The 18449-nt window shown below is 45.7% G+C and overlaps 1 protein-coding gene across 4 annotated transcripts; it reads left to right on the top strand.

Moving 5' to 3' along the window:
* The first annotated feature begins 102 nt into the window (after window positions 1-102).
* On the top strand, window positions 103-17897 carry LOC139402507 (transmembrane 9 superfamily member 2-like). 4 transcript variants are annotated; one of them, XR_011633258.1, is made up of 18 exons: window positions 123-489; window positions 1242-1309; window positions 3696-3789; window positions 4268-4395; window positions 7690-7819; window positions 7996-8120; window positions 8482-8593; window positions 8817-8896; window positions 8992-9100; window positions 10929-11061; window positions 13407-13526; window positions 13917-13974; window positions 14384-14543; window positions 14670-14821; window positions 15313-15424; window positions 16083-16254; window positions 16602-16818; window positions 17659-17897. XR_011633258.1 is itself a non-coding variant. In XM_071146495.1 (17 exons), the coding sequence occupies exons 1-17, from the start codon at window positions 340-342 to the stop codon at window positions 16667-16669; spliced, it is 1971 nt and encodes a 656-aa protein (XP_071002596.1). In that variant the 5' UTR covers window positions 103-339; the 3' UTR covers window positions 16670-17897. The 4 variants fall into 4 exon arrangements, 1 of the variants encoding a protein (XP_071002596.1); XR_011633257.1 differs by having other exon boundaries at window positions 16602-17358; window positions 17666-17897; XR_011633256.1 differs by having other exon boundaries at window positions 16602-17503; window positions 17666-17897.
* Window positions 17898-18449: the final 552 nt, after the last annotated feature.

Below are 18449 nucleotides of genomic sequence, written 5' to 3'. Positions count from 1 at the left end.
CTACATTTTTTTTTTGTCGGAAAATGTCTTCTCTTTAACACAAAGTGCTATTCTTTCAACAACAGCCCAGCCAACTTTACCTCCAGAGTCCCATCATCCTCCACGGAAGAACACGTCCGTGTAGACGCAGATGACGTGTCTGCCCGCTGCAGGAAAAGTCTCTGGGTTATGTAGCTACGAAGGCAGACATATCCCAGCTAGTTAACGTTAGCTACCTTATGTCAACTGTCCTATCTGGTGAATTCAAATGCCAGCTAGCCTGTCACCCCCTGTGTAGACAGATATTAACGTTACGCCAAGAAACGTTTAGCTAACTAGGTTCGTCGAGAGAAGAGGAAAATGTGCTCCCTGCACAGAGCGAGAGGCTCTGTTTTGGTGATCTTCCTTCTGCTACACAGCGCTACAAGTTTCTATCTACCGGGTCTGGCCCCTGTTAGTTTTTGTGAACCAGGACAAACTGGGAAAGAGAATGAAGTACCGGACTGTAAGGTAGTTAGATCTAAAAAAAAAAAAGTAAAAAATGCGCCGACGGTTTCATGCTATCTTCCTTCTAATTATCAGCTGGAAAGTAAAGCTAGCTACCAGTTAACTTGCCTGCTAGCTGCTAATGTTAGCATTCTGAAACTCCTTGGAAGGGATCAGAACAGCTTGCTGTCTTGGTTACCATTTGAAGCTGGATAGCTGTCATAATGATGAATCACTAGGTAACGTTAGTAGAATCTAAAGCTAGTTAGAACCAGTGTTGTTGGCCAACCAGTCACAGTAAGCTATCTGTAATGCATATTGGTCGCTAGAAAGCTAGCTAGCTAATTAGCACCCCCTACGAGCTAGTTGGGCTACTACTTGTGAGACAACTGCTTAACTTGTGTTGTAGACAGCTAATTCGTTTTTTCCATACTTTTGATCAGAAGTTACTTGTCATTCAAATGTTTAATTATGTCCCAAATTCCGTATTATCCTAATTTAAAAGATAGCTGTCAACTGCATGACAGTTGTTCTTAGAGGAAGGGCCTGAATAAGAACTGATAAGAATCAATTCCACTGCGGAACAGAACATAAAGACATCCTGTAAAGTTATGTAGCCCTCCTCCCTCCCATTTCAGATCTCTAGTCGTTAGCCTAATTGTGCCTTTGAGAAAGAAAAAAAAACAGCTGCAATGTGTGCTGTATTCTAGATGTTGTTGCCGATACTTGTCATCTACCATTTTGAGAAAATAACTGTGCGTTTGATTGTTTTTCAGTCGACCATCGAGATATTTGTGAACAGACTGGATTCTGTGGAGTCTGTCTTACCCTATGAATACACTGCGTAAGTACATCAGGAACAACAACTTCTTATTGGTCTTCTACATTTCTCAGTCTTGCTGCTGAAGGCTGTGGGTTCGGTGCTTTTGGACAGTGTTCTTATTGTGTAGATGCAGACTTAGTGTACGGGGAAGATATAGGCTGTGTTCCAAATGACTCCCTATACAGTGCACTACTTTTGACCAGAGACCTATGGGCCGTGGCCAAAAGTAGTGCACTGTGTAAGGAATAGGGTGACATTTGTTAGGAACATGGTGAAGTCAGCCAGGGTAGGACTAGGCACACTAATACTGTCTGATAAACTAGAGCATCTCTCTGTCACCATCCTCTCTGACTCTTTCTCCTCTCTGTCACCATCCTCTCCTACTCTTTCTCACCTGTCTCTTTCTCCCGCTCTGACTCTTTCTCCTCTCTGTCACCATCCTCTCCTACTCTTTCTCACCTGTCTCTTTCTCCCGCTCTGACTCTTTCTCCTCTCTATCACCATCCTCTCCTACTCTTTCTCACCTGTCTCTTTCTCCCGCTCTGACTCTTTCTTCTCTCTGTCACCATCCTCTCCTACTCTTTCTCACCTGTCTCTTTCTCCCGCTCTGACTCTTTCTTCTCTCTGTCACATCCTCTCCTACTCTTTCTCACCTGTCTCTTTCTCCCGCTCTGACTCTTTCTCCTCTCTGTCACCATCCTCTCCTACTCTTTCTCACCTGTCTCTTTCTCCCGCTCTGACTCTTTCTCCTCTGTCACCATCCTCTCCTACTCTTTCTCACCTGTCTCTTTCTCCCGCTCTGACTCTTTCTCCTCTCTGTCACCATCCTCTCCTACTCTTTCTCACCTGTCTCTTTCTCCCGCTCTGACTATTTCTCCTCTCTGTCACCATCCTCTCCTACTCTTTCTCCCTCTCTGACTCTTTCTCCCTCTCTGACTCTTTCTCCTCTCTGTCACTATAGCAGCACCAGCGATATCCAACTGTGACTGGAATTCTGAAGTCCATAGACAATGTTAATAATACTCTATTGCAGTGCTTGACTTGGACAGGAACTCACTGGGGCTGAGTTCCGGCACCTCTTATAGAATATTAGCTCTAAAAGTATGATGGAGCTCCTGCACCTAAATACAAACAGTACCGGCACCTATTTCAGACCAAGTCCAGCACTGTTCTATTACAGTAGTTCTGCTTCAACAAAATGGCTGCCTATCATGGTTTAGAGAAATAGTCAATAGAAGATATAGATATTGGCTTAAGTCAACGAAACAGGCCAGTTTCAGTCCTTACTCTGGATCTGAAAACTCCAATGGCATTAAATCAAAGATGGGATACTTTGATAACAATAGTACTTAGGGTTATTATGTGGCATCTGAATTACTTTATTTATTATTTTCCTGAGTTAAATGTGATACTAGAGGCCTCAACATGCTCAGCCACAGGAGCTGTTCTGTCAAGCCGTTAGAGGACACTAATGCCCCTTTTCCACCAAGGGGTCGTGGAGAGGGTCAGGGGACTGTAATTGAAGTGACGTTGCAGTGTTAAGTGTGCGTGAGAAATGTGGCCTTCTTTATGTTAGCTTGCTGTGTGACGAGAGAGGGGAGGTTGTTGTTGTTGAAATCTGGGTATCAGATAAAAAGTACCAGCAGCAGATGGTTTAAAAAGGAAGACAAAATGCTCCAGTTTGTGAACTGAAGTAGAAATCATATTAACGTTTCTGCGTTGTTGTTGTGGGAACTCTCAGGGCATGTTCATCTTGTTATGGGCTGGCTTGGTGTTGTGGGCATGTTCATCTTGTTATGGGCTGGCTTGGTGTTGTGGGGAACTCAGGGCATGTTCATCTGGTTATGGGCTGGCTTGGTGTTGTGGGGACTCTCAGGGCATGTTCATCTGGTTATGGGCTGGCTTGTTGTTGTGGGAACTCTCAGGGCATGTTCATCTTGTTATGGGCTGGCTTGTTGTTGTGGGAACTCTCAGGGCATGTTCATCTGGTTATGGGCTGGCTTGGTGTTGTGGGAACTCTCAGGGCATGTTCATCTTGTTATGGGCTGGCTTGGTGTTGTGGGGAACTCTCAGGGCATGTTCATCTGGTTATGGGCTGGCTTGGTGTTGTGGGGAACTCTCAGGGCATGTTCATCTGGTTATGGGCTGGCTTGGTGTTGTGGGGAACTCTCAGGGCATGTTCATCTGGTTATGGGCTGGCTTGGTGTTGTGGGGAACTCTCAGGGCATGTTCATCTGGTTATGGGCTGGCTTGGTGTTGTGGGGAACTCTCAGGGCATGTTCATCTGGTTATGGGCTGGCTTGGTGTTGTGGGGAACTCAGGGCATGTTCATCTTGTTATGGGCTGTCTTGGTGTTGCTGAAACAGAACGTTTGTCAACTCCCTTTTTCTCTCCTTGTATTCTTCAGGTTTGATTTCTGCGCTATCGACTCCGAGAAGCGCCCGTCTGAGAATTTGGGTCAGGTTTTGTTTGGCGAGAGAATTGAGCCCTCTCCCTACAAGGTGGGTGATGTACACACACACACACACACACACACACTTTAATATCCTGTTGGTATTACATTTCTAATCTCATTACAATGTTCTGCACCTTCATACCTCACTCCGAATGACCGACTCCCCCTTCACTCTGGTGTGTACTACCTGTACCTACATGCTAAATCAGGGATGGGCAACTCTGATGGGGGTGGGGGCCACAAAAAACCTGAGCTCATCATGAGGGGGCCGCAGTTGCTCGCGTGTCTGAGTAGCCACATTCATACCAACCCCGGATAACAAGTTTAGATTGCTACATTTGTTATCCAGTAAGCTATCTGAAATATGTTAGTTGGCATGGGCTAGTTGGCTGACCATCACTGACTGACATAACAAGAGAGAAACTGCTGATTCACAGCAAAATGAGAAATGTCACCCTGTGTATTCTACTGGTCTAACTCTCAGCAGGAAGTTGAGTAAATCATTATATGTCTGTGTGTTGAAGTTTGAGTTCAAGAAGAAGGTGGATTGTAAGCCGGTGTGTACTAAGTCCTACAACACCAACAAGCCAGAGGACAAAGCCCACCTGGACTTTCTGAAGAAAGGCATGTTGCTCAACTACCAGCACCACTGGTAAGATATTCATACTGCTAACTACCAGCACCACTGGTAAGATATTCATACTGGTTAGATATTCATACTGCTAACTACCAGCCCTGCTGGTTAGATATTCATACTGCTAACTACCAGCACCACTGGTAAGATATTCATACTGCTAACTACCAGCACCACTGGTAAGATATTCATACTGCTAACTACCAGCACCACTGGTTAGATATTCATACTGGTTAGATATTCATACTGCTAACTACCAGCCCTGCTGGTTAGATATTCATACTGCTAACTACCAGCACCACTGGTAAGATGTTCATACTGCTAACTACCAGCACCACTGGTAAGATATTTATACTGCTCAACTACCAGCACCACTGGTAAGATATTTATACTGCTCAACTACCAGCACCACTGGTAAGATATTCATACTGCTCAACTACCAGCACCACTGGTAAGATATTTATACTGCTCAACTACCAGCACCACTGGTAAGATATTTATACTGCTCAACTACCAGCACCACTGGTAAGATATTTATACTGCTCAACTACCAGCACCACTGGTAAGATATTTATACTGCTCAACTACCAGCACCACTGGTAAGATATTTATACTGCTCAACTACCAGCACCACTGGTAAGATATTTATACTGCTCAACTACCAGCACCACTGGTAAGATATTTATACTGCTCAACTACCAGCACCACTGGTAAGATATTTATACTGCTCAACTACCAGCACCACTGGTAAGATATTTATACTGCTCAACTACCAGCACCACTGGTAAGATATGTATACTGCTCAACTACCAGCACCACTGGTAAGATATTTATACTGCTCAACTACCAGCACCACTGGTAAGATATTCATACTGGTTAGATATTCATACTGCTCAACTACCAGCACCGCTGGTAAGATATTCATACTGGTTAGATAGTCATACTGCTCAACTACCAGCACCGCTGGTTAGATAGTCATACTGCTAACTACCAGCACCACTGGTAAGATAGTCATACTGCTTAACTACCAGCACCACTGGTAAGATAGTCATACTGCTTAACTACCAGCACCACTGGTAAGATAGTCATACTGCTTTACTACCAGCACCACTGGTAAGATAGTCATACTGCTTACTACCAGCACCACTGGTTAGATAGTCATACTGCTCACTACCAGCACCACTGGTTAGATAGTCATACTGCTTAACTACCAGCACCACTGGTTAGATAGTCATACTGGTTAACTACCGGCACCGCTTACTACCAGCACCACTGGTTAGATAGTCATACTGCTTACTACCAGCACCACTGGTTAGATAGTTATACTGCTCACTACCAGCACCGCTAACTACCAGCACCACTGGTTAGATAGTCATACTGCTTACTACCAGCACCGCTCACTACCAGCACCACTGGTTAGATAGTCATACTGCTTAACTACCAGCACCGCTTACTACCAGCACCACTGGTTAGATAGTCATACTGCTAACTACCAGCACCACTGGTTAGATAGTCATACTGCTTAACTACCAGCACCGCTTACTACCAGCACCACTGGTTAGATAGTCATACTGCTTACTACCAGCACCACTGGTTAGATAGTCATACTGCTCACTACCAGCACCGCTAACTACCAGCACCACTGGTTAGATAGTCATACTGGTTAGATAGTCATACTGGTTAGATAGTCATACTGCTAACTACCAGCACCACTGGTTAGATAGTCATACTGGTTAGATAGTCATACTGCTAACTACCAGCACCACTGGTAAGATAGTCATACTGGTTAGATAGTCATACTGCTAACTACCAGCACCACTGGTTAGATAGTCATACTGCTAACTACCAGCACCACTGGTAAGATAGTCATACTGGTTAGATAGTCATACTGGTTAGATAGTCATACTGCTAACTACCAGCACCACTGGTTAGATAGTCATACTGGTTAGATAGTCATACTGGTTAGATATTCATACTGCTAACTACCAGCACCACTGGTTAGATAGTCATACTGGTTAGATAGTCATACTGCTAACTACCAGCACCACTGGTAAGATAGTCATACTGGTTAGATAGTCATACTGGTTAGATAGTCATACTGCTAACTACCAGCACCACTGGTTAGATAGTCATACTGGTTAGATAGTCATACTGCTAACTACCAGCACCACTGGTAAGATAGTCATACTGGTTAGAGATTCATTCTCTGTTTTGTGCAACAGACACATACCTAATTTTCCTCTGAATTGAGATGTAAACACACATTTCCCATACAGGAAGTCTAGAGTTTACAAAGCTGGGATTCAACCCAGACTTCAGACACCTGCACTGACTCATGTGGCCAATAGGTGTCGAGCTTGGCTTGTATTGTCCTCTGACCCCATAGACACCACTGACCCAATCCCAAATAGATCCCTGAACATTAGGCAGTTGTGGAGATCTGAGAGGATGTGATTGACATTGACCAGGGGTAGGCGACTAGATTAAACCTCGGACTGATTGTTGTCGGAGTGGATGGGAGGGTGGGTCAGAACATCATCATGATAATCATTTGTGCACTGCAAATTGACCATAACTAAGCCCCAAAAAGAGATTGCATTTGAAAATAGCATTTTTATACCATGGTCACATTGATACGATTAAATATTTATATAAAAATACATTTTGCTGGTCTTATTTGACCCAAATCTAAAATACAACAAAATAAATACTAACTTTGGTGCCCCAAAAACCACTCTTGTTGCCAAGCGCTGGTATCAGATATATGGTGAAACGTCCTCCTAGCCTATCAGAGGACAGGGTGGAGTTATTACCATATAGCTCACACCTCTCAAATCCAATCAGATCTCCACACGTGTTTAGGGGTCGATTTGGGATTGGACCACAGTCTCAACCGCACACTGTCCTTAACCCTGTGTCTACCTCTCCTGTATCTCCCCTGTACCTCTCCTGTATAGTGGACAACATGCTGTATCCCTGTGTCTACCTCTCCTGTACCTTTCCTGTACCTCTCCTGTATAGTGGACAACATGCTGTATCCCTGTGTCTACCTCTCCTGTACCTCTCCTGTATAGTGGACAACATGCTGTATCCCTGTCTGTCTCCTGTAGGATAGTGGACAACATGCTGTATCCCTGTCTGTCTCCTGTAGGATAGTGGACAACATGCGGTATCCCTGTCTGACTCCTGTAGGATAGTGGACAACATGCTGTATCCCTGTGGGTTTCCTGTAGGATAGTGGACAACATGCTGTATCCCTGTCTGTCTCCTGTATAGTGGACAACATGCTGTATCCCTGTGTGTCTCCTGTAGGATAGTGGACAACATGCCGGTGACCTGGTGTTATGACGTGGAGGATGGACAGAAGTTCTGTAACCCAGGGTTTCCCATTGGCTGCTACGTCACTGAGGCGGGACGACCCAAAGACGCTTGTGTTGTCAACGTGAGTCCATTCATATCCTGTGTGTGGAGGTTAGGCCTCTGAGTCGGGCCATTTTTTTGTTGTCAGTTAAAAGTTTTTGCTAGATAGACATAACACATTATAAGACATTATTAAAGGCTTATATTTGCTTATAACATGTTTATAAAGCACACCACTTAAGTGTTTCCTCGTTCCAGTCTGACTTTAAGGACAAAGACACATTCTACGTCTTCAACCATGTTGACATCACCATTCACTATCATGTGGTGGAGAACGAGGCTGCTGGGGCTAGACTGGTCGCTGCCAAGATGGAGCCCAAGAGGTAGGAGGTCAAACGGTCGCTCACTTAGGGGACAATCCTCACTGTCACTTAGTCATTCATTGATGTGAAGTTAGAATTCACCCCTTAGGGTTTTCTAGTTCTTAACAATTAATTATTTATTTCTCTAGTCTCCATGAAATGTTCATTTTTAAATAATGTGTGTTTCTACTCAAAGTAATGATGTCTCTCTTTAATTCACATCAAGTATTTATTTATTGTGACCTATTCTCTCCTCCTTCCCACCTCCTCTTTTCCTCTTCCTCCCCTCTTCCTCTCCTCTCTTCCTCCTCTCTTCCTCTCCTCTCTTCCTCCTCTCTTCCTCCTCTCCTCTTCTCTCCTCTCTTCCTCCTCTCCTCCAAAGCTATAAACACACCAAAGTGGAGGCCCCCGACTGTGCAGGAGGGCCCATGTACCTGAACAACAAGTTCAGTGGAGAGCTGAAGATCGGCTATACCTACTCTGTCCAGTTTGTGGTATGTTTCTAAACCCCACGACCGTTTGTAAATGGAAATGCCTCTGTCTGTGTGACTGACTAGGTTCAGTCTCTGGTTTCCTACGTGCTGTAACGCCGGCTAGCCCACTGAGCTAAAGCCTAGACATACGCTTGGGGAGCTAATGCGAGTGGTCAGGTCTCAGGAGAGGTTAGTCATGTGCTCTGGTCAGTGGGTGTAATATAAATGCTGGTGTTGTATCTAGGAGGACACGCACATCAGATGGGCGTCACGTTGGGACTACATTCTGGAGTCCATGCCCCACACCAACATTCAGTGGTTCAGGTGAGATGCACACACACACACACACACACACACACACACACACACACACACACCCCTTCTGTCTGTAACTGTGTGTGTATTGTCTTGTCCCCCAGCATCATGAACTCTCTGGTGATCGTTCTCTTCCTGTCTGGTATGGTGGCTATGATCATGCTGAGGACTCTACATAAGGACATTGCCAGATACAACCAGATGGACTCTGTGGTGAGTCTGGTAAATCCTCCACAGTAATCCAGCTGATTGGTTTCCCTTCAGGTCCCACAGTCCCAGTCCGCCATGTTGGTTTCCTTTCAGGTCCCACAGTCCCAGTCCGCCATGTTGGTTTCCTTTCAGGTCCCACAGTCCCAGTCCGCCATGTTGGTTTCCTTTCAGGTCCCACAGTCCCAGTCCGCCATGTTGGTTTCCCTTCAGGTCCCAGTCCGCCATGTTGGTTTCCCTTCAGGTCCCAGTCCGCCATGTTGGTTTCCCTTCAGGTCCCAGTCCGCCATGTTGGTTTCCCTTCAGGTCCCAGTCCGCCATGTTGGTTTCCCTTCAGGTCCCAGTCCGCCATGTTGGTTTCCCTTCAGGTCCCAGTCCGCCATGTTGGTTTCCCTTCAGGTCCCAGTCCGCCATGTTGGTTTCCCTTCAGGTCCCAGTCCGCCATGTTGGTTTCCCTTCAGGTCCCAGTCCGCCATGTTGGTTTCCCTTCAGGTCCCAGTCCGCCATGTTGGTTTCCCTTCAGGTCCCAGTCCGCCATGTTGGTTTCCCTTCAGGTCCCAGTCCGCCATGTTGGTTTCCCTTCAGGTCCCAGTCCGCCATGTTGGTTTCCCTTCAGGTCCCACAGTCCCAGTCCACCATGTTGGTTTGTGGGATGTGTCACATGAGGGCTCTGTCTGTGTGACACTGGCAAGGGTTATCTAGTGCACACAGACATGTCCCTGATGAGGGGTGACAGGGCAATGGTCTGGTCTACTGGTCTGGTACAGACACAAACACACAGACATGTCCCTGATGAGGGGTGACAGGGCAGTGGTCTGGTCTACTGGTCTGGTACAGACACAAACACACAGACATGTCCCTGATGAGGAGTGACAGGGCGGTGGTCTGGTCTACTGGTCTGGTACAGACACAAACACACAGACATGTCCCTGATGAGGGGTGAGAGGGCAGTGGTCTGGTCTACTGGTCCGGTACAGACACAAACACACAGACATGTCCCTGATGAGGAGTGACAGGGCAGTGGTCTGGTCTACTGGTTCGGTACAGACACAAACACACAGACATGTCCCTGATGAGGAGTGACAGGGCAGTGGTCTGGTCTACTGGTTCGGTACAGACACAAACATAGACATGTCCCTGATGAGGAGTGAGAGGGCAGTGGTCTGGTCTACTGGTGCGGTAAAGACACACAGAACCCCAACAACTGGCTCCAAGCTCTGATTGGCTCCAGCCAGCTGGTGGAGGCTTTGGTTATGACCTCGGGGTGTGTGACCTTGTGTACTCTCCATCTACCATCTCTCATCTCCAGGAAAACTGACAGCAGATGTTCTCTAGGAAGGCTTGTGGGGGTCACTAGGGGTGACATGTATCTATATTACCCCCCCACCAGCACCTCTCACCCCCGACCCCCTCCCCTACCAGTATTGTAGTCTCTATCTGTCTCCGAGATCAGTCATTATTTCAGCAGCTCTGTCCCCTCAGCCCCTCCCCCTAGCGATCAGACTCCCTTCAGCCCCTCCCCCTAGCGATCAGACTGACAGGTAGCGTCACCGCGGCGACCAGCTTGCTCGTGTTCCAACCCTCTGAAGTCTATCACCGCTAATTGACAGGAGAGACCCCACTCCCTCATCTTCTCCCCCCTGTTATATCCTGCTGGGTTTCCCCCTCACACCCTCCCTGTCCTCTCCTCATTTGGCCTGAACATTCTTGCTGTTTTGTGATGGTCTTTTTATAGTGAGAGATGTGGTGAGGAAGATGTTATATAGGATAAATCCAGTTGAAAGTGAAACTAAGTGAAGGTCTTCCCCTCCTCCCTCTCTGCTGGTCGTGTCAGGAAGATGCCCAGGAGGAGTTTGGCTGGAAGCTGGTCCATGGAGACGTCTTCCGGCCTCCCAGGAAAGGCATGCTCCTCTCTGTCTTTCTGGGATCTGGAACTCAGATCTTCATCATGATGTTCGTCACTCTCTGTGAGTTCTACAATCTACAGCTCTGTGTTTCTGTCTACCTGTTGTTGACTTGTAGGAATGCAAAACAAACCTTCTACACTTGTCCAGACCATTTATTTGTCATTACCCAAAAACAAATTAGCATGGTAGCATATAGTATAGAGGAAGTACTTAGTTACTTCTACTCTGAGATTAGGACTAGTGTTTCACTTATTTAATGCATTAACTGACAGTCATCTTAGTTATCTAATGTAGTCACTGACAGTCATCTTGGTTATTGAATGTAGTCACTGACAGTCATCTTAGTTATTGAATGTAGTCACTGACAGTCATCTTAGTTATTGAATGTAGTCACTGACAGTCATCTTGGTTATTGAATGTAGTCACTGACAGTCATCTTAGTTATTGAATGTAGTCACTGACAGTCATCTTAGTTATTGAATGTAGTCACTGACAGTCATCTTGGTTATTGAATGTAGTCACTGACAGTCATCTTAGTTATTGAATGTAGTCACTGACAGTCATCTTAGTTATTGAATGTAGTCACTGACAGTCATCTTAGTTATTGAATGTAGTCACTGACAGTCATCTTAGTTATTGAATGTAGTCACTGACAGTCATCTTAGTTATTGAATGTAGTCACTGACAGTCATCTTAGTTATTGAATGTAGTCACTGACAGTCATCTTGGTTATTGAATGTAGTCACTGACAGTCATCTTGGTTATTGAATGTAGTCACTGACAGTCATCTTAGTTATTGAATGTAGTCACTGACAGTCATCTTAGTTATTGAATGTAGTCACTGACAGTCATCTTAGTTATTGAATGTATTCACTGACAGTCATCTTAGTTATTGAATGTAGTCACTGACAGTCATCTTGGTTATTGAATGTAGTCACTGACAGTCATCTTAGTTATTGAATGTAGTCACTGACAGTCATCTTGGTTATTGAATGTATTCACTGACAGTCATCTTGGTTATTGAATGTAGTCACTGACAGTCATCTTGGTTATTGAATGTAGTCACTGACAGTCATCTTGGTTATTGAATGTAGTCACTGACAGTCATCTTAGTTATTGAATGTAGTCACTGACAGTCATCTTAGTTATTGAATGTAGTCACTGACAGTCATCTTGGTTATTGAATGTAGTCACTGACAGTCATCTTAGTTATTGAATGTAGTCACTGACAGTCATCTTAGTTATTGAATGTATTCACTGACAGTCATCTTGGTTATTGAATGTAGTCACTGACAGTCATCTTGGTTATTGAATGTAGTCACTGACAGTCATCTTAGTTATTGAATGTAGTCACTGACAGTCATCTTGGTTATTGAATGTAGTCACTGACAGTCATCTTAGTTATTGAATGTAGTCACTGACAGTCATCTTAGTTATTGAATGTATTCACTGACAGTCATCTTGGTTATTGAATGTAGTCACTGACAGTCATCTTAGTTATTGAATGTAGTCACTGACAGTCATCTTGGTTATTGAATGTATTCACTGACAGTCATCTTGGTTATTGAATGTAGTCACTGACAGTCATCTTAGTTATTGAATGTAGTCACTGACAGTCATCTTGGTTATTGAATGTAGTCACTGACAGTCATCTTGGTTATTGAATGTAGTCACTGACAGTCATCTTAGTTATTGAATGTAGTCACTGACAGTCATCTTGGTTATTGAATGTAGTCACTGACAGTCATCTTGGTTATTGAATGTAGTCACTGACAGTCATCTTGGTTATTGAATGTAGTCACTGACAGTCATCTTAGTTATTGAATGTAGTCACTGACAGTCATCTTGGTTATTGAATGTAGTCACTGACAGTCATCTTGGTTATTGAATGTAGTCACTGACAGTCATCTTAGTTATTGAATGTAGTCACTGACAGTCATCTTGGTTATTGAATGTAGTCACTGACAGTCATCTTAGTTATTGAATGTAGTCACTGACAGTCATCTTGGTTATTGAATGTAGTCACTGACAGTCATCTTGGTTATTGAATGTAGTCACTGACAGTCATCTTAGTTATTGAATGTAGTCACTGACAGTCATCTTGGTTATTGAATGTAGTCACTGACAGTCATCTTGGTTATTGAATGTAGTCACTGACAGTCATCTTGGTTATTGAATGTAGTCACTGACAGTCATCTTAGTTATTGAATGTAGTCACTGACAGTCATTTGAATGTAGTCACTGACAGTCATCTTAGTTATTGAATGTAGTCACTGACAGTCATCTTGGTTATTAAATGTGTTCAGTAGCAGAAAAGGACCAACACAATAATAAAACACAGTTCAGTCAAAACCAACAGTGTGTTTTATTTTCTGATCCATATACATTGTGCTCCCCTTGTCCAGTCTTTGCCTGCCTGGGCTTCCTGTCCCCGGCGAACCGCGGTGCCCTGATGACGTGTGCCGTGGTGCTCTGGGTCCTACTGGGCACACCAGCCGGCTACGTGGCTGCCCGTTTCTACAAGTGTAAGGGAACATTTGGGCTGAGGGGGGAAAGGGTCACGACCCCAACTTGACCCTGAAAAGTCGACCAGTCACGACCCAACTGTGCTGGAGGGTAGCTCGTTAGGCCCAATCAGTGTCAGCTGGGGGGGGGGATAGTCTCTGTGTCAATTACTGGTTCAGTGTTCTGTAGAGGCCTGTAGCAGTAGGGGTCCCCCCCCCCCAACCCAACCCTCCCTAGCAACACATGCTCTATGGCCTGAATCCTTCCTCCCTGCTAAAGGCTATATGCCTCAACACCTTGGCAGTAAAGAAAGAAGTTTGAATTTCCAAGAAACGTCTGTTTGTCTCCCAAGAGTTGCTGACTGTTTCTCTTCACGTCTGCTCTCTCTCTCTCTCTCTGTGATGTCACAGCCTTTGGTGGGGAGAAATGGAAGACTAACGTCCTGCTGACCTGCTTCCTGTGTCCTGGGTGAGTCTGACTTTACATTGGTTGAGGAGATAGACCTTAGTTTGTGGTTACGGTCAGGGTTGATAGTTGACGTCTGTCTCTGTGTTCAGGGTTGATAGTTGACGTCTGTCTCTGTGTTCAGGGTTGATAGTTGACGTCTGTCTCTGTGTTCAGGGTTGATAGTTGACTTCTGTCTCTGTGTTCACGGTTGATAGTTGACGTCTGTCTCTGTGTTCAGGGTTGATAGTTAACGTCTGTCTCTGTGTTCACGGTTGATAGTTGACGTCTGTCTCTGTGTTCAGGGTTGATAGTTGACGTCTGTCTCTGTGTTCAGGGTTGATAGTTGACGTCTGTCTCTGTGTTCAGGGTTGATAGTTGACGTCTGTCTCTGTGTTCAGGGTTGTTAGTTAACGTCTGTCTCTGTGTTCAGGGTTGTGTTTGCTGATTTCTTTGTGATGAATCTGATCCTGTGGGGTGAGGGCTCGTCTGCAGCCATGCCTTTTGGCACCCTGGTGGCCATCTTGGCTCTGTGGTTCTGCATCTCTGTCCCCCTCACCTTCATAGGGGCCTACTTCGGCTTCAAGAAGACTGTGAGTACAAACACACGTCAGTATGTGAATACATTCAAACATACACTCTGTCACACACACACAAGTTTGTGTGCATATCATGCCTTTCATACTCCTCCCCTCTGTCGTGTGATTGGTGCATTTCAGGGGATTGAGCACCCTGTGCGGACCAATCAGATCCCTCGTCAGATCCCGGAGCAGTCGTTCTACACCAGATCTCTCCCAGGGATCGTCATGGGGGGGATCCTCCCGTTCGGCTGTATCTTCATCCAGCTCTTCTTCATCCTCAACAGCATCTGGTGAGTGTCTCAGATCAGCTACCCTGCAGGCGCTGCTGCTCTGTTTTAGGACTGCTACACGAGCAGCTTGTCGCGAAGGCAGAACCAGTCAGTGAGGTTAAAGGTGAACGGGTGAGGTTTGGAGAAGTGTGAACGGGGTTGAGTGAGTAACTGACTACGGCTCTGTAGGTTGACTAGTGGTTGGAGTGAAGCAGAGGACAGCATGTTTTAAAGGGTTATCTTTAGGATGTATGGTTGTGTCTCACCAGATGCTAGAGCAGTGGGTTATCTTCATGATGTATGGTTGTCTCACCAGATGCTAGAGCAGTGGGTTATCTTTATGATGTATGGTTGTGTCTCACCAGATGCTAGAGCAGTGGGTTATCTTCATGATGTATGGTTGTCTCACCAGATGCTAGAGCAGTGGGTTATCTTTATGATGTATGGTTGTGTCTCACCAGATGCTAGAGCAGTGGGTTATCTTTATGATGTATGGTTGTGTCTCACACCAGGTCTCACCAGATGTACTACATGTTTGGTTTCCTGTTTCTGGTGTTCATCATCCTGGTAATCACCTGCTCTGAGGCCACCATCCTACTCTGCTACTTCCACCTCTGTGCTGAGGTAAGAAACCACACACACACACACAATCCTACTCTGCTACTTCTACCTCTGTGCTGAGGTAAGACACCACACACACACACACACACCATCCTACTCTGCTACTTCCACCTCTGTGCTGAGGTAAGACACCACACACACACACACACACACCATCCTACTCTGCTACTTCCACCTCTGTGCTGAGGTAAGAAACCACACACATACACACCATCCTACTCTGCTACTTCCACCTCTGTGCTGAGGTAAGACACCACACACACACACACCATCCTACTCTGCTACTTCCACCTCTGTGCTGAGTTACGACGATCTGAGTATTTCCTGGTCGGGTCATGTGACCAATGGCAATAGTGCCCTTAATGACGAGGATGAAGGGACTGTTTCTCAAATCCTCTTTCCTTGATTCCTAACAGCTTCTCTCTTTAAAAGAGAAGTTCCCAAACAAGGGACCTGGAACCTCCTTCTCCACTACGGTTGAGAAGGAGAGGAGACAGGATGAAAGGAATAACAGGAAGTTTAATTAAGGGAGTGCTACGTTCTCTCTCTCCATCAGGACTATCACTGGCAGTGGTGTTCCTTCCTGACCAGTGGTCTTGTCTTAGATATCTCTGTGTTTATAAAATCATTACTAACTGTTCTCTCTGTCTCTCTCCATCAGGACTATCACTGGCAGTGGCGTTCCTTCCTGACCAGTGGTTTCACGGCCGTCTACTTCCTGGTCTATGCCATCCACTACTTCTTCTCCAAGCTCCAGATCACAGGATTGGCTAGCACCATCCTCTACTTTGGTTACACCATGATCATGGCTCTCATCTTCTTCTTATTCACAGGTAGGTAGCTGGGGGGGGGGGGGGGCATCATACTGTAGCTTGCCATGAGGAGGATGGACTAGGTCAGAGGGCAGAGGTTATCCTCATTAGTCTAGTTCAATGGACTGGACCAAATAGGACTGGGCATCCTCCCACCTTGACTGTTATGCTGCCTTTCTGGGGTTTAGGTTGAGGTGCAGCTCTACTCGTTTTCACACACACACAGTCAGATGGTGTCTGTTGTCGTAGCAATGAGAGTTTCCTAGACAGCAGGATGTGGGATTGACAAATGGCCCTGGGAAAGTGTGATTTTCATAGTTTCTCTCTTTCTGTCAATTACATTTCCTGTCTCTCTCTCTCTCCATCAGGAACGATTGGATTCTTCGCCTGTTTCTGGTTCGTCACCAAGATCTATAGCGTAGTGAAGGTGGACTGAGTAGTTAACCAAAAACTAAACCAATGGATTTTCCTGTTTACTCTGCCACGCCCCCTCCCCCCTCACCCCGCCCCCCTCACCCTCCCTGGGCTGGAGGGACACTATTGTTACGTTACACCCTGACTGCGTACGGTGACCAGGGCCCACTGGTCTAAATAGGGAGCCGTTTGGAACACAACCCTTGTCTACTGTGTGGAAGACGCATTTTTGTCAGAGCAGCAAGACAACAGAGTCTTCCCGTGTGTGTGTGTGTGTGTGTGTGTGTGTACACACACATCTATACATAATGTAGTCTGGAGAGCAGGAAATACCTGTTGGAGGTCCAGAACCTACTGCACATCAATGAAACATCCTTTATTCACCTCTGACAAATGGAAACAGGAAATCTAGAAGGTCGTGACTATTAACACCCCCCCCCGGTTACAGTTAGTTTCTGTCCCCACGTTGGCGCACTAAGGTGATTTTACGTTGTCATTCAAACTATTAATAGTGTTGGACAATATGATTGTAAATAACTATTGTTTTTTTTCTAATGCTGATGAATGATTTGGGGTCGTAATAAGCTTTATAATGTGAGATGGAATTCCTCCTCTAACCCATGTTCTGGGCTGGTAGTGTAGTCGGAAGAGAGTCCCAAATGCCACTCTAGTCTGCACTACAAAAGTAGTCTGCACTATGTAGGGAATAGGGTGCAATTTGGGATGAACACATTTTCTCTGGGGTTTGTTTTATTTTGTATTATAAATGCTTGAGTATTAACCAACTGGTCTGTTATTTAACTTTATATTCCAATTACATTATTTTTTGTCTTTATTTTATTTTTGCCTCAGACACGTGCCTCATCAGTAGTTCATTTTATTTTCAAAAACCAACCGTTTGGGATTTTGTGAAAGGCATCATCGACTTCTATGTTCCAAATGGCACCCTATTCCCTATGTCGTGCACTACCCTTGATCAAGGGCTCGGGTCTAAAGTAGCGCATTACATAGGGAATAGGGTGCCATTTGGGACATCGTCCATCAGTTATGTGGGGCTCTGATTCTTATATCCTTTCAGTGTAAATATACTCTCTTCATAAATGATACTAGTTTCATTAGTCTGACCGAGCAGCTGGGTTCCTTCTCTCCTTCACTGGGTTCCTTCTCTCCTTCACTGGGTTGAAATGATGTAATTATGATCTGAAAAATAAGAAATGGTCCATTTAAAATAAAACAATGTTCCTGTTGGAGTGTTTTGTTTTCCTGTGTCTTTAAGAACGTAGTCAGTGTAAAGTATTGAACAACACAGTCAAGTGAGGTCGATACATTGAACCGGGGCTGAGGAGAGTGGTGCCCACTAAGCTGAGGAGAGGCCCTGCTGTGGTGCCCACTAAGCTGAGGAGAGGCCCTGCTGTGGTGCCCACTAAGCTGAGGAGAGGCCCTGCTGTGGTGCAAACTAAGCTCAGGAGAGGCCCTGCTGTGGTGCCCTCTAAGCTGATGAGAGGCCCTGCTGTGGTGCCCACTAAGCTGAGGAGAGGCCCTGCTGTGGTGCCCACTAAGCTGAAGAGAGGCCCTGCTGTGGTGCCCACTAAGCTGAGGAGAGGCCCTGCTGTGGTGCCCACTAAGCTGAGGAGAGGTCCTGCTGTGGTGCCCACTAAGCTCAGGAGAGGTCCTGCTGTGGTGCCCACTAAGCTGAGGAGAGGTCCTGCTGTGGTGCCCACTAAGCTGAGGAGAGGTCCTGCTGTGGTGCCCACTAAGCTCAGGAGAGGCCCTGCTGTGGTGCCCACTAAGCTGAGGAGAGG

This window comes from Oncorhynchus clarkii, unplaced genomic scaffold (assembly GCF_045791955.1).
Source record: "Oncorhynchus clarkii lewisi isolate Uvic-CL-2024 unplaced genomic scaffold, UVic_Ocla_1.0 unplaced_contig_8908_pilon_pilon, whole genome shotgun sequence".
NCBI lineage: Eukaryota > Metazoa > Chordata > Actinopteri > Salmoniformes > Salmonidae > Oncorhynchus > Oncorhynchus clarkii.
This window is presented reverse-complemented; position numbering and strand designations above follow the sequence as displayed.